The sequence below is a fragment of the Hydra vulgaris genome, chromosome 06, assembly GCF_038396675.1.
Source record: "Hydra vulgaris chromosome 06, alternate assembly HydraT2T_AEP".
Lineage (NCBI taxonomy): Eukaryota > Metazoa > Cnidaria > Hydrozoa > Anthoathecata > Hydridae > Hydra > Hydra vulgaris.
Genome location: NC_088925.1, coordinates 9,530,941 through 9,542,941, shown reverse-complemented (window position 1 = coordinate 9,542,941; position 12,001 = coordinate 9,530,941). Strand labels below are relative to the sequence as shown.

General features: G+C 28.4%; 1 protein-coding gene across 1 annotated transcript in view; it reads left to right on the top strand.

Moving 5' to 3' along the window:
* LOC100202134 (endothelin-converting enzyme 1-like) overlaps window positions 1–12,001 on the top strand; it is a gene marked incomplete at its 5' end in the record, with an annotated part of 49,650 nt that overhangs the window by 21,095 nt on the left and 16,554 nt on the right. The window contains 4 exon segments of the mRNA NM_001309749.1: window positions 212–348; window positions 432–654; window positions 5,769–5,867; window positions 11,813–11,890. Coding sequence (NP_001296678.1) covers window positions 212–348; window positions 432–654; window positions 5,769–5,867; window positions 11,813–11,890 — 537 coding nt within the window.

Below are 12,001 nucleotides of genomic sequence, written 5' to 3'. Positions count from 1 at the left end.
AAAAAGAAGCTGTGCTTGTATAATTACACTAAAAATATTTTTTTACAAAGTTATAAAATTAAATAAAAACTTTTTCACATAAGAAAATCTTGTATACTTTTACAGCAAAGAGGCTCTGTTAGGGGTTAATCTAGCACTATCTCAATCTTTATATATGTTACATTAGTTGATAACTTCTTTTAAGTGAAAAAAAATGTTTTAAATACTTTAGTTAAGTTGGTTATTGAAGTTTGTTAATAACATATTTAAAGAAAACAATTTATTAGTCCTACCCAGTGAGAGAATTGTCTCTTTCAGTACGCAGTTTATAGGAAAAGCTTACAAGTTGTTCAACAAACTACCTAAAAAGTATGTTATTTTTTATTTATTCTTTGAAATTATTTTTATTTATTAAAGTTATGCTGACATTCAAAAATTTTTTTTTAATAAAGAACACAATCCTCTTACATAATATGGCAAGCAGTTAATGTCATGGCTCCTCTAGTCTTAGGGAAGTATCAAGAAATTTTTGACGAATATCAATTAGAAGCTTATAGTCTCACAGATAGACCACCAAGATGGGAGGTTTGCATCAGTTCTACTTTACGTTATTTTGGATATGCATTAGGTCGTCCTTTTGTTGAAAAAGTCTATGATAAAACAGCAAAAACTATGGTGAGATTATTATATATTATATGCTTTTTTTATATTTTTCAACGACAAGTTATCTTGAAACTTGTTTATTTATTAATAACAGTTGAATAAGCAAAATTTGCATATTTTTTCAGCTTTGTAAAGTTTTGGCATTAATTTCATAATAATCCATTTGGCTTTATAAAGTTTTCTTTTTTTTCTTCCTGTTATCATTAACTTTAACTATTTTAAGGAATATTTTTAAAAAATGACATTAAACAAAGGTAAGCTTGGTACAATTGTACAAATTTTGTTCCCGCAACATTTATTTGAAATAAATTTATGTAGTTTGTTGTTTCATGGCTGAATTAGTGCCCAAAACTATTTATGATATTCTTTATCACTATGACAAAATTCTAACAGCTTCTCAAATATCTGGCTTCAGGTGGTTCAATACTAGAGTTACTAAAAGAAATCTGATTATTCTAAAGCATTTGTTTAAAACACGTAGACTTTGGTCATTGCAAGCAGCTCAAAGGTTCATATGCTATTAAAAACAAGTAACAGCAGCCTTCAAGAGAAACAATATTAGCATAATATTAAGACATGCAAAATAAAATACGCTTCACAGCGAGATAAAGGCAATAGTGTTAAGCTTTGAAGCTAAATAGTTTAGTCAACTTTATTGAAAGCTTCCTTATTGCTTGTTGTTTCTTTATGATGAAGGTTACCCAACTCTCTCCCTCTTTGCCATTAATGTCAATCATATGTTTTTACACCTCCATCAGAAAAAATACCTAGCATTTAGTTTTCAAACAAGTAAATCCAAAATGATGATTTTTATGTGGTTAACAATATCAGACATGGTGTTGATGAGACTTTAAAATAATATTAGACAAAATAAAGTTGTTGAGATATTTATATAATATCAGACAACATGGTGTTGTTGAGACATTAAAATAATATCAGACAACATGGTGTTGTTAAGACATTAAAATAATATCAGACAACATGGTGTTGTTGAGATATTAAAATAATATCAAACAACATGGTGTTGTTAAGACATTAAAATAATAGTAGACAACATGGTGTTGTTAAGACATTAAAATAATAGTAGACAACATGGTGTTGTTGAGATATTAAAATAATATCAAACAATGTGGTGTCTGATATTATTTTAATATCTTATCAACACCTTGTTTTCTTATATTATTTAATAATATATTAAATTACAATAAATTTTCTATTAAAATAATAGCAAACTTACTCGCTTTTTTTTTATAATTATTTGTATGTATATTAATTGTCTTTTCCTTTTTTGTTTTTTTTTAAGTCCTTTAAAACATAATGTCTTGTTCCTTATTGGAAGAAGATTTTGTTATATGTCCCTAATGGAAGAAGATTTCATTTTATGTTTAATGCTAGAAGATTTTGTTTTATGTTCTTAATGGAAGAAGATTTGGTTTGACATATTAAGACAAGAAAACTTTTGTAATGATAATTGATATTGATGACAAGGATTGATGGCAACAGATTTTTGAAAAGAAATCAATAATGAGACACAAGTACAAGTCAATAACTTTTTTTGTTCATTTTGAGATGAGACAGATATTTCAAAATGTTGTTTGTTTCAAAACTTAAGATACTTTGAGACAGTACATATATATATATATATATATATATATATATATATATATATATATATATATATATATATATATATATATATATATATATATATATATATATATATATATATATATATATATATATATATATATATATATATATATATATATATATGTATATATATATATATGTGTATATATATATATGTATATATATATATTTATATATGTGTATATATATATTTATATATATATTATATATATATATATATATATATATATATATATATATATGTGTATATATATATTTATATATATATATATATATATATGTATGTTGTTATATATATATTTTATATATATATATTATTATTATATATATATATATATATTATTATATATATATGTATGTTATATATATATTTATATATATATTTATATATATATATATATATATATATATATATATATATATATATATATATATATATATATATATATATATATATATATATATGTATGTTGACCAGCTTCGCACCCCTTCTCCATCTATTAGGCTGGCGCAGATGTATTTTTAATACATTGTTTCCAGTTTAGGATTTTGAATGCTGGATCTTCTTGACTCAATGCATAAGATTTGCTTGTATCTCTGTTTTTATGACTAGGCAACTCATTTTATTATCTCCTAATGAGGGTACAGCTCTAAAACTCAATTTATGGTTCTGAGGCCGGCTGGTAGTCAGGTTTCCCGAACTCTGTGTAGCTCTCAGAGAGGCTAATTCCATCAACAGCTGAAAAATATCAAAGTGTTAACAGTGCCATGTTGCGCATAGATGTTGTCCCTGTTTGTACTTTTGGTGTGCATTGCGGAGGCCACATTTGGAGCCCTTTGTTACGGCTTAGAGTTTATTAGTAGTAATGAGGCAATTGCTTGGGCTATTAAACAGTGTTCTGAGTACTATCTATGCTTTAACTCAAGTTCTTCAATCTAATTTTAAAATGAATAAAGTACCAAAAACTATAAAACACAAAAAACCATCATCATCACCAAGTTCTCTAAACCTATCATTCACTAATATTCGTGGTCTTCAAAGTTACTTTTCTTCTGTTGAGTCTTATCTCTTGCAAAGTTCACCAGACCTACTCGCTCTTTGTGAGACTAATTTGAGTTCAGATGTCTTATCTTGCGATTTTAGTGTTGATGGTTATCTTTCTTTAATTCGTAAAGACTTCAATAGTCACATGCTTGGCCTGGGCATTTACATTCGTAAGAATTCGCCCATTTGTCGTGAAACTAGGTTTTAAGACTATTCTTTCATGTGCTTTTGTTTAGCACCACTTCATCTATTGCCTTTCTATTTGTTCTATATCGCTCTCCTTCATCTCAAGACTGCACTCTTTTTGATGTTATTTCTGATCATATTGACCAAGCCTCTTTATCCATCAGCTAATATAGTTGTTGTCGATGACTTTAATGCTCACCACTCTGAATGGCTTGGCTCTAGTGTCAGTGACTCTGCAGGCTTTAAGGCCCACAACTTTTGCCTTTTACAATCCCTAACTCAAATAGTCAACTTTCCAACTCTCTTTCCTGACAACCCGAATCACTTGCCTTTTCTACTTGACTTATGTCTTGTTTCTGATCCTAGTCAGTGCTCAGTTTCTCCACATTCACCCTTAGGTGCTTCTGATCACAGTTTGATTTCTCTAAAACTAATACCTCATTCTTCTTCATCACCTGAATCCCCCTATTATTGTACCTCTTACAACTACAGTAAAGCTGACTGGGATTCTTTCCATGATTTTCTTCGTGATGGCCCTTGGGTATAAATCTTTTGTCTTCCTGTCGACAAATGCGCATCTTACATAATTTTGTGGATTCAGGCTGGAATGGAATCTTTTATTCCCTCTCAACGATTCCAGGTCAAGCCTCACTCTCCTCCATGGTTTTCCTCACACTTTGCTGCTGCGATTGTCAATCGAAATCGTTACTTCCATATTTATCAGCAAAACAATTCTCCAGAAAACAGACATCTGTTTATTACTGCTAGAAACCATTGTAAAAAGGTTTTGTCTAATGCCAAAGCCCGCTATTCTCAGGTCATGAAATCTCGCATCTCATCTCAAAAATTAGGCTCTCGTGACTTCTGGAGAATCTTTAATAGTATCAATAATAAGGGCAAATCTATAATTCCACCTCTCTTGTATGGTTCAGACTTTGTCACCTCACCTAAAGACAAAGCTGAATTGTTTGCTAAAAATTTTTCATCAATGTCATCTCTTGATTCCACTAGTTGCGTTCTACCTGATATTGCCAACAAACAGGTTGATCCATTGCTTGACATTCGTATCACTCCAGCTTCTGTTTCAAAAGTGATTTCCTGCCTAGACTCTTCTACAGCTTGTGGCCCGGACAACATACCTGTTATTGTCTTGCAGAAGTGTTCTCCGGAGTTGTCGTCTATACTCTCAAAACCATTTAACAAGTGCTTATCAGAGTCTTGCTTTCCAGCCTGCTGGAAAGCAGCATCTGTTATCCTTATCTTCAAAAATTCTGGAGAGCGATCTGATTTGTCTAACTACCGTCCCATTAGTCTTCTTCCTATCATAAGCAAGGTTTTTGAATCTCTAATTAACAAACACTTAATCTCTCATCTTGAATCTAATAACTGACCATCAATATGGATTTCAATCTTCTCGTTCTACAGCTGATTTGCTAACAGTAATAACTGATAAGTTTTATCGTGCATTAGATAAAGGTGGAGAGATTAAGGCCATTGCTCTTGACATTTCAAAAACTTTTGGTAAAGTTTGGCATGCTGGTCTTCTCCATAAGCTTTCTTCTTATGGTGTATCTGGCAACATGTTTAAGATTATTGAATCCTTCCTTTCCAATCGTAGCATAAAAGTTGTCCTCGATGGACAGCACTTTTCTTCTTATTCTGTAACTTCAGGGGTTCCTCAAGTTTGTATCCTTGGCCCTATACTGTTTTTAATTTACATCAACAATCTTCCAGATATTCTCACATCTAAGGTGGCATTGTTTGCTGATGATACCACCATTTATTGTTGTCGTGATAAGAAACCAACACTCTCTGATTGCTTGGAGGGGACATTTGAGCTTGAAAAGGATCTCACTTCTGCTACAGCATGGGGCTCACAGTTTTTCGCTTCCTTCATCTTGTTTTCCTGATTCATATAATTTGCAATTTTTTAAGTTGTCTGTCAATCGTTATCTTGCTCTACAATCTTCATCTTTTCTCTTTCAGTAACTTCCAACTTTAATTAGTGGCTGCTTGCAGCCTTGTTGGAAGCAAAGATGTTAAACCAAAAATTAAAAGAATATATATATGTCTACTGTCTGTTTTAATCTTTTACTTAACCTCTAATAGAAAATTTAAATTTAAATAATTTAGGAAAATTCATTTAATAATCTTTTGATTATAAATTTTTTTGATTTAGTGAGTGTTAACTAATATATGCTTTTAAAAAAATTTAATTTTTTATATTTTCATTTTGAATTTGTAGTCCACTGAAATTATTCAAGCAATCAAACAAGTTTTCATAGACAATCTTGAAACTATGGATTGGATGGATGCAAAGACAAAAGCGTATGCAAAAAAAAAAGTATTTTGAATAATAAAGATATTATCATATATATATATATATATATATATATATATATATATATATATATATATATATATATTTATTTATATATATACATTTATATATATTTATATGTATGTATATATACAAATATATATATATATATATATATATATATATATATATATATATACTATATATATATATATATATATATATATATATATATATATATATATATATATATATATATATATATATATATATATATATATATTCATATATATATATAGATATCCATATATATATATGTGTGTGTTTTATATATATATATAATTAAGAATCATTTCTGAAAGTATTAACAAATAATAATAAATCACAATATATTTGTAATATTACCTTTCATGCAAATCAAAGATAATTAAATTTCAGTTTGAAAATGTATATTTTTCAAATATTTGTCTTTTTTAATATAATGGAATAATTTCAGTAATTTTAATTTCACTTTATTTTTCATAATGTCATATAACCAATCAAAGAATTTAATTAACGAAGACAAAAAAAATTGGACAAAGAATTTAGAAAAATTAGATTTCACAATGTTACTAGAAAACGTGTAGTCAGTATGGACAATTTAAACAGTTTTAAAAAAAATGCAATTAAAACTACAGTGATTAGAAGATTCAAATCAAAAGTTTAGAAAAGTCAAAGTTAAATCGAATCAAAAAAATTTGCTTAGAACTGAGAGAATTGTGGCAAAAACTTTTATTTCCTACTTTATCAATGCAATCTGTTCATCGTAAAGTAAAAAATCTAATAACAGATTATGATAAATATTTAAGAAAATCAAAAAAATCAGTTAACACTTCTTTTACTCAATTGTTTGATATTATTGATTTGAAAGGTGTGTGGCTAAGTAGTGAAGACAAAAATCTTTACAATATGCAGATAGAAACACAAGGAATAGCAGGCTATTGTTTTAATAAAGTAGCTGACCCAACAAAAGTTCATCTATCAAAGAGAATCAGAAACATCCAAAATGAAAACTCATCTACAGAAGATACTGATATTAATGCTGATTTTGATACTATGGTTATTGAGACTAGTGGGGATAAATGTCTTGACACACCAATACCTGATACTAATTCCAGAAAGAGGAGGTATTGCACAACTTCATCAGTTTTGAAATTATCAACAACAGCAAATTTATCATCAAGAAAAGTTGCAGGAGTGTGCAATTTTTTAGTTCAAGATATTGGATTAGATATAGACACACCTAATCATTTATCAATATATAAAGCAACTATGAGAGAAGCAAAAAACTTAAAATTGTCATATAAAAGAAATGTAAAAAATGAAAGCTACTGCCTCCATTTTGATTAGTAAGTGACTGGGGCCCATGCCTTGGCTAAAAATGAGACTTTGCAAACCCGGCCCTGGCAAAAATATAAGATTTAGCAGGGGTTGATAGCCAGGGCTAGAAAAAAATTTATAATACTTTTTGTAAAATATACATTTATATATTTTTAAACTCTAATTTACTTCCAACAAGATTGCAAGCAACCACTATTAAGTTATTAGTTACTTTAAGATAGAGGACAGGTTAAAATACTAGAAAATGGTAAACTGAAGACTTTAAAAGTTGCAGGATGTATTAAAAATGAAAACACGAAGATGAGGATGAGTTAAAACGCTTTTTTGATGTGCAAGGACAAAAAACTGAATTAATAAAAGTTTTTATAGCATGAAGGGACAGATACAGTAAAAGGATGCAACTTGTTGAATAAGAAGCCAAGCAAGAATGAGTTTTGGTTTATCATAATAGTGATGATAGCTCGTTTGAACATTGACCATGATAGTATTTGTAGAAAAAAGAAAGAATTGCAACTTTGCAACAATGAGAAAGTGGCTCAAGCTTGGCAGATAAAGCAGGTGTAGCTACATTTACATTGTGCTTTTAGACTTTGTCTGAGAGTAAGACGGGTGTTATTTGTCAATATAGGAATTCCAACAATACTGCAATATTTTTTTGCAGTAAATAAGTGAGTTTTGTTGCTTTAAAAAATTTAAATCTATAAGCTACTGCAAGCCTTAGGCTAGTTACAGAAAAGAGATCAGATTAAAAACCGGTGCATATTCTATGCAATCAAAAAATGAAGATTTTTTGTCAAGACAAGAGTATAAAGTTGAGTCCTTAGCTAATAGAGGTACTTTAGATGTTAAATTTTCATGAAGATTGTTAACATTACAAGAGCAAAGATAGAACTTTGTGGTACCCTTAAAGTTATTTGAAATAAAGTGGAGTGTAGGCCTTCAAGAATGACTTTAATTCTGCAGTTAAAAGGAAATAATTTATTAATCTCAAAAACTTTATACAAAGAAACTAATAACAGAGTGAAGACTAATCGTAGTTGGAGAGGTCAAAGTGTTTTCTAGAGTTTTGAAAAATTGGAACCACTTATCTTGCACTTTTTAGAAGTTTAGAAAAATTGAAGAGAGTTCTAGAGAACATTTTTATAAGATTATGATAGAAATCTTGTCTGGAGCACAAACTGTAAAAGTGTTCAATTAAGAACTAACTTTAGCATTAGAAGCCATAGTGATTTTAATATTTAACAATGGGTTAATCTGTTTAACTGACAGGAAGAGTGTGGCCGTTAGATTTAAGAGTTGAAAAAACTCTGCCTTATTCTGGGGAGAAGAAAAAAGCCAAACCCATGAATTAGAGATAAATGTTTGACTTACTTTAGTTAATGACACTGTTAAAGACTTACCAAAAGTCTCTAGATCATAACATCTGAGATTAGAAACACAATTTAATAACAGAGCTTAACATCAGACAGGACCTTTTTACAGGACCTTTTTATGAGGCTTGACTTAAAATTGAAGAGAAGGAATAGAAGCTTCCAAGTTTTTATTCCAGAAGAAATAAAAGCTTCCAAGATGTGCTTTATGCATACATATTATGGGTTTAAACATATATTTTTGCTATTTATTTAGATGCTAGCAAACAATATCCTTTCATATTTATATAAACTTTAGTATTTTTATGGTGTAGTATTTGCCAAAATAGATGATCAGATAAATGTGTGGTGTGACTCTAACACAACAAGAAAAGGAGGCATAGTCTTAGACAGATTAGAAAAAAGTGTCCTATTAGACAACGTTTGTTAGGGAAGATTAAAGTGATTTAGGTATCAGCATGTAGAAAGGTAGAAGCTTCAGGAGAAAATGGTAGTGGTAGAAGTAAGAAAACTTGAAGAAAGTGCCTTATATATTGTATAAATGAGGTTTAGTTAAAGAAAGAAAGCCCTCTAGATTGTTTATATTAGAGAAATAGCATAAAAGAGGAAAGCTAAAGTCTGATGATGATGATGATGATCATGATGATCATGATGGTAATGATGATTATGTTGATCATAACAATGTTTATATATACATATATATACAAAATATAACATGAATTTTGAATAAAAAAAATATACTTTAGGGTGTATAATTGCTTATGGTCACAAACCTGGCCCCGGCTATATTTTATCAAACCCATTTTTAATTGATAGATTGAAATTATTGACTCTTTTGATTTATGGAATTGTATAAAAATTATTATAACATATACAACTGTTGTTAATACTGATAAAATAAATGGTACAGTAACTAGACTACAAAAAAAATTTAGTGACCTTGGATTTGATAATCCACAGTATGTTTCATGTCAACATCATGTTCTGGACAGAGTTTTGAAGTTGGTTATTGATTCTGTATGTCCTGAAAAGTCTACCTCACCTGACTTACACTATTCTTTTATAAGATTCTTTCCTGAAAATTACAAAAATCTTGTTGAAGCGTTTGACAACAGTGGTCCTTCTTTAAACTGCAAAATTTTAGGATGGAGTGATGATAAGAAATTGCTTTACAATCTATGCAAAGCATATCTTTTTTATAAAGAAAATGGATATTTTCCTAAAATTAATTTTCCCAATACATTACCATCTCTTCACTGTGCATGATGGAATTCAAGAGCAATTTATGCATTTTTAAGTTATTTTCTTGTTAACTCATCTAGAGAACAACTTGAAGTAGTTTGTAATTTTGTTAGTGGTAACTGGTACAAAATATGATTTGGGAAACATACTTTAAATGAAAATAATTTTAGTGATCTTGAAGAAGTTATCAAGAAAGTTGGTAATTGCCAGAAAGCTCTTTTTTGAAAATGCATTGGACTAAAGAACCATCAATTATTGCAAACATCCAGTACAGTAATATATGTGCTGAAAGAGTAATAAAAGTTGCTCAAGACTTGTCTCAATGTATAAACTCTGAAAAACTTAATTTAAAATTTATTTTGTCTAATATCAAAATGTAAAAAAAAAAGAAAATTAATTTCAAACTGAAAATAAAAATTGTTTTAATGATTAGAAATATTTTTTTTTTTTATTGGTGGGTGATCTTTTTGAAAAATTAATGTAAATGAATATGATTTTATGTTGTTATACATAATTGTTCTTTAGCAAATAATATAGGACATATGTGTTGTAATAAAGTCAACACCTTAGTGTATATATATATATATATGATAAATATGTTATTAATGTATTACACATATAAGAATTGAATATCAGGGGGTTTCAATCATGATTTAATATCTCAAGCTTTCATGATTTCTAAAGTTTCATGAAGTTTTATCTTTTGCAATTCTATTAATTTGTTGAGATTTCTATAAAATATTTAGAAAAAAAGATTTTAGCATGAATTTAAAAAGTAATTTTTTAAAAATTGTGGGTTCATGTGATTCTTAGCCTTGGAAAATGCAGCTTCATCTATATAAAACATTTTAATTGTGGGTGAGCCTAGTCGGAGCTTGTAAACCTAGACACCAATCTTTATAATAGTAGTATCACAATAAAAGTACTCAGTCCTGATTTTCAAAACAGGTTAATACCAGGAAGATTATCTTAGTGTGTTCACAAGCATTTACCCTTACCCTCAGTTATATTATTTTACATTAGAGTTTTCCTAGATGGTTTGCCTTCAGCATGACAAAGAAACCCTAACTTGTAGGTATTTATCATTTGAAAATTCTTTGCACCTGTAGTTCTTTGCATTTAAAACATGTTGTTTTCTTTTTTTATATGTTCTGTATTTACTGCTTTTAAATAAAAGTGCATGTAAACCTTTTGTTGATGGCACAAATGTAAACTCCAGTCCAACAAAAAGTCTTTTTGATTGCTTAGAATAGCTGATCTTGAATGTGACCTCTCATCTTGATAGCTTGGAGCTTACAGTGGCTGATGAGCCATTGTAACCCCCAATGATTAACCCACACAAAACATAGTTGTTTACTGAAAATAATTGTTGCAATCTTGTTGATAATCCTATATTAATGAATAGAAACACTTTTACTGAGTCCTCTACTTTATATATTCTCAGATTATTTTTCATTACTTCTCATGGAAATTATGTTTAGAATCGATTGCAAAACCAGCCTCTGCTAAGATTGCCTCTATTATCTCATTTTCATGCTCACCTCATGCCTCTATTACCTCGTACTCTGCCTCTTTTTATCATGTTTAGTTTTTTCTAGTTTATTTTCCTTTTGAATTTTTCTCAAAAATACAAGATTGCTGCATTTTCATTTCTTTTATTTACCTTTAAGTATTTTAGTACTTATCCAATTTTTAGTTTTTTTTTTTATAAGTTACTTTTCTAACATATTTTTCTTATAATTTTTATTTTTATTATAAATTAGTGCTTGATTAAATAATTTTTTATAATTTTATTATTTTTACAAAAAAAAAATTTATAATTTTATTATTAAAAAAAAAAATTATATACATTTATTGAAATTCAAATAAGTTTGCAATTTGAAATTATAGTATGTTTAACATAAAATTTTTTTAAATGTATCTCAAGTTTTATTTGATTTTAGTATTTATTTATATAAATACATTCTCGCCCTGTAGGCTGAAAGAATAATAGAAAATATTGGCTATCCTAGCTTCATTTTAAATAACACTGCATTGGAACTTGAGTACCACGGAGTAAGTAAATGCTATTATTTATATTAAAGTTGCTTAAGGAAATTTATGCTATTTATTTACCTATTTAATGTTGTTTATATATATATATATATATATATACATATATATATA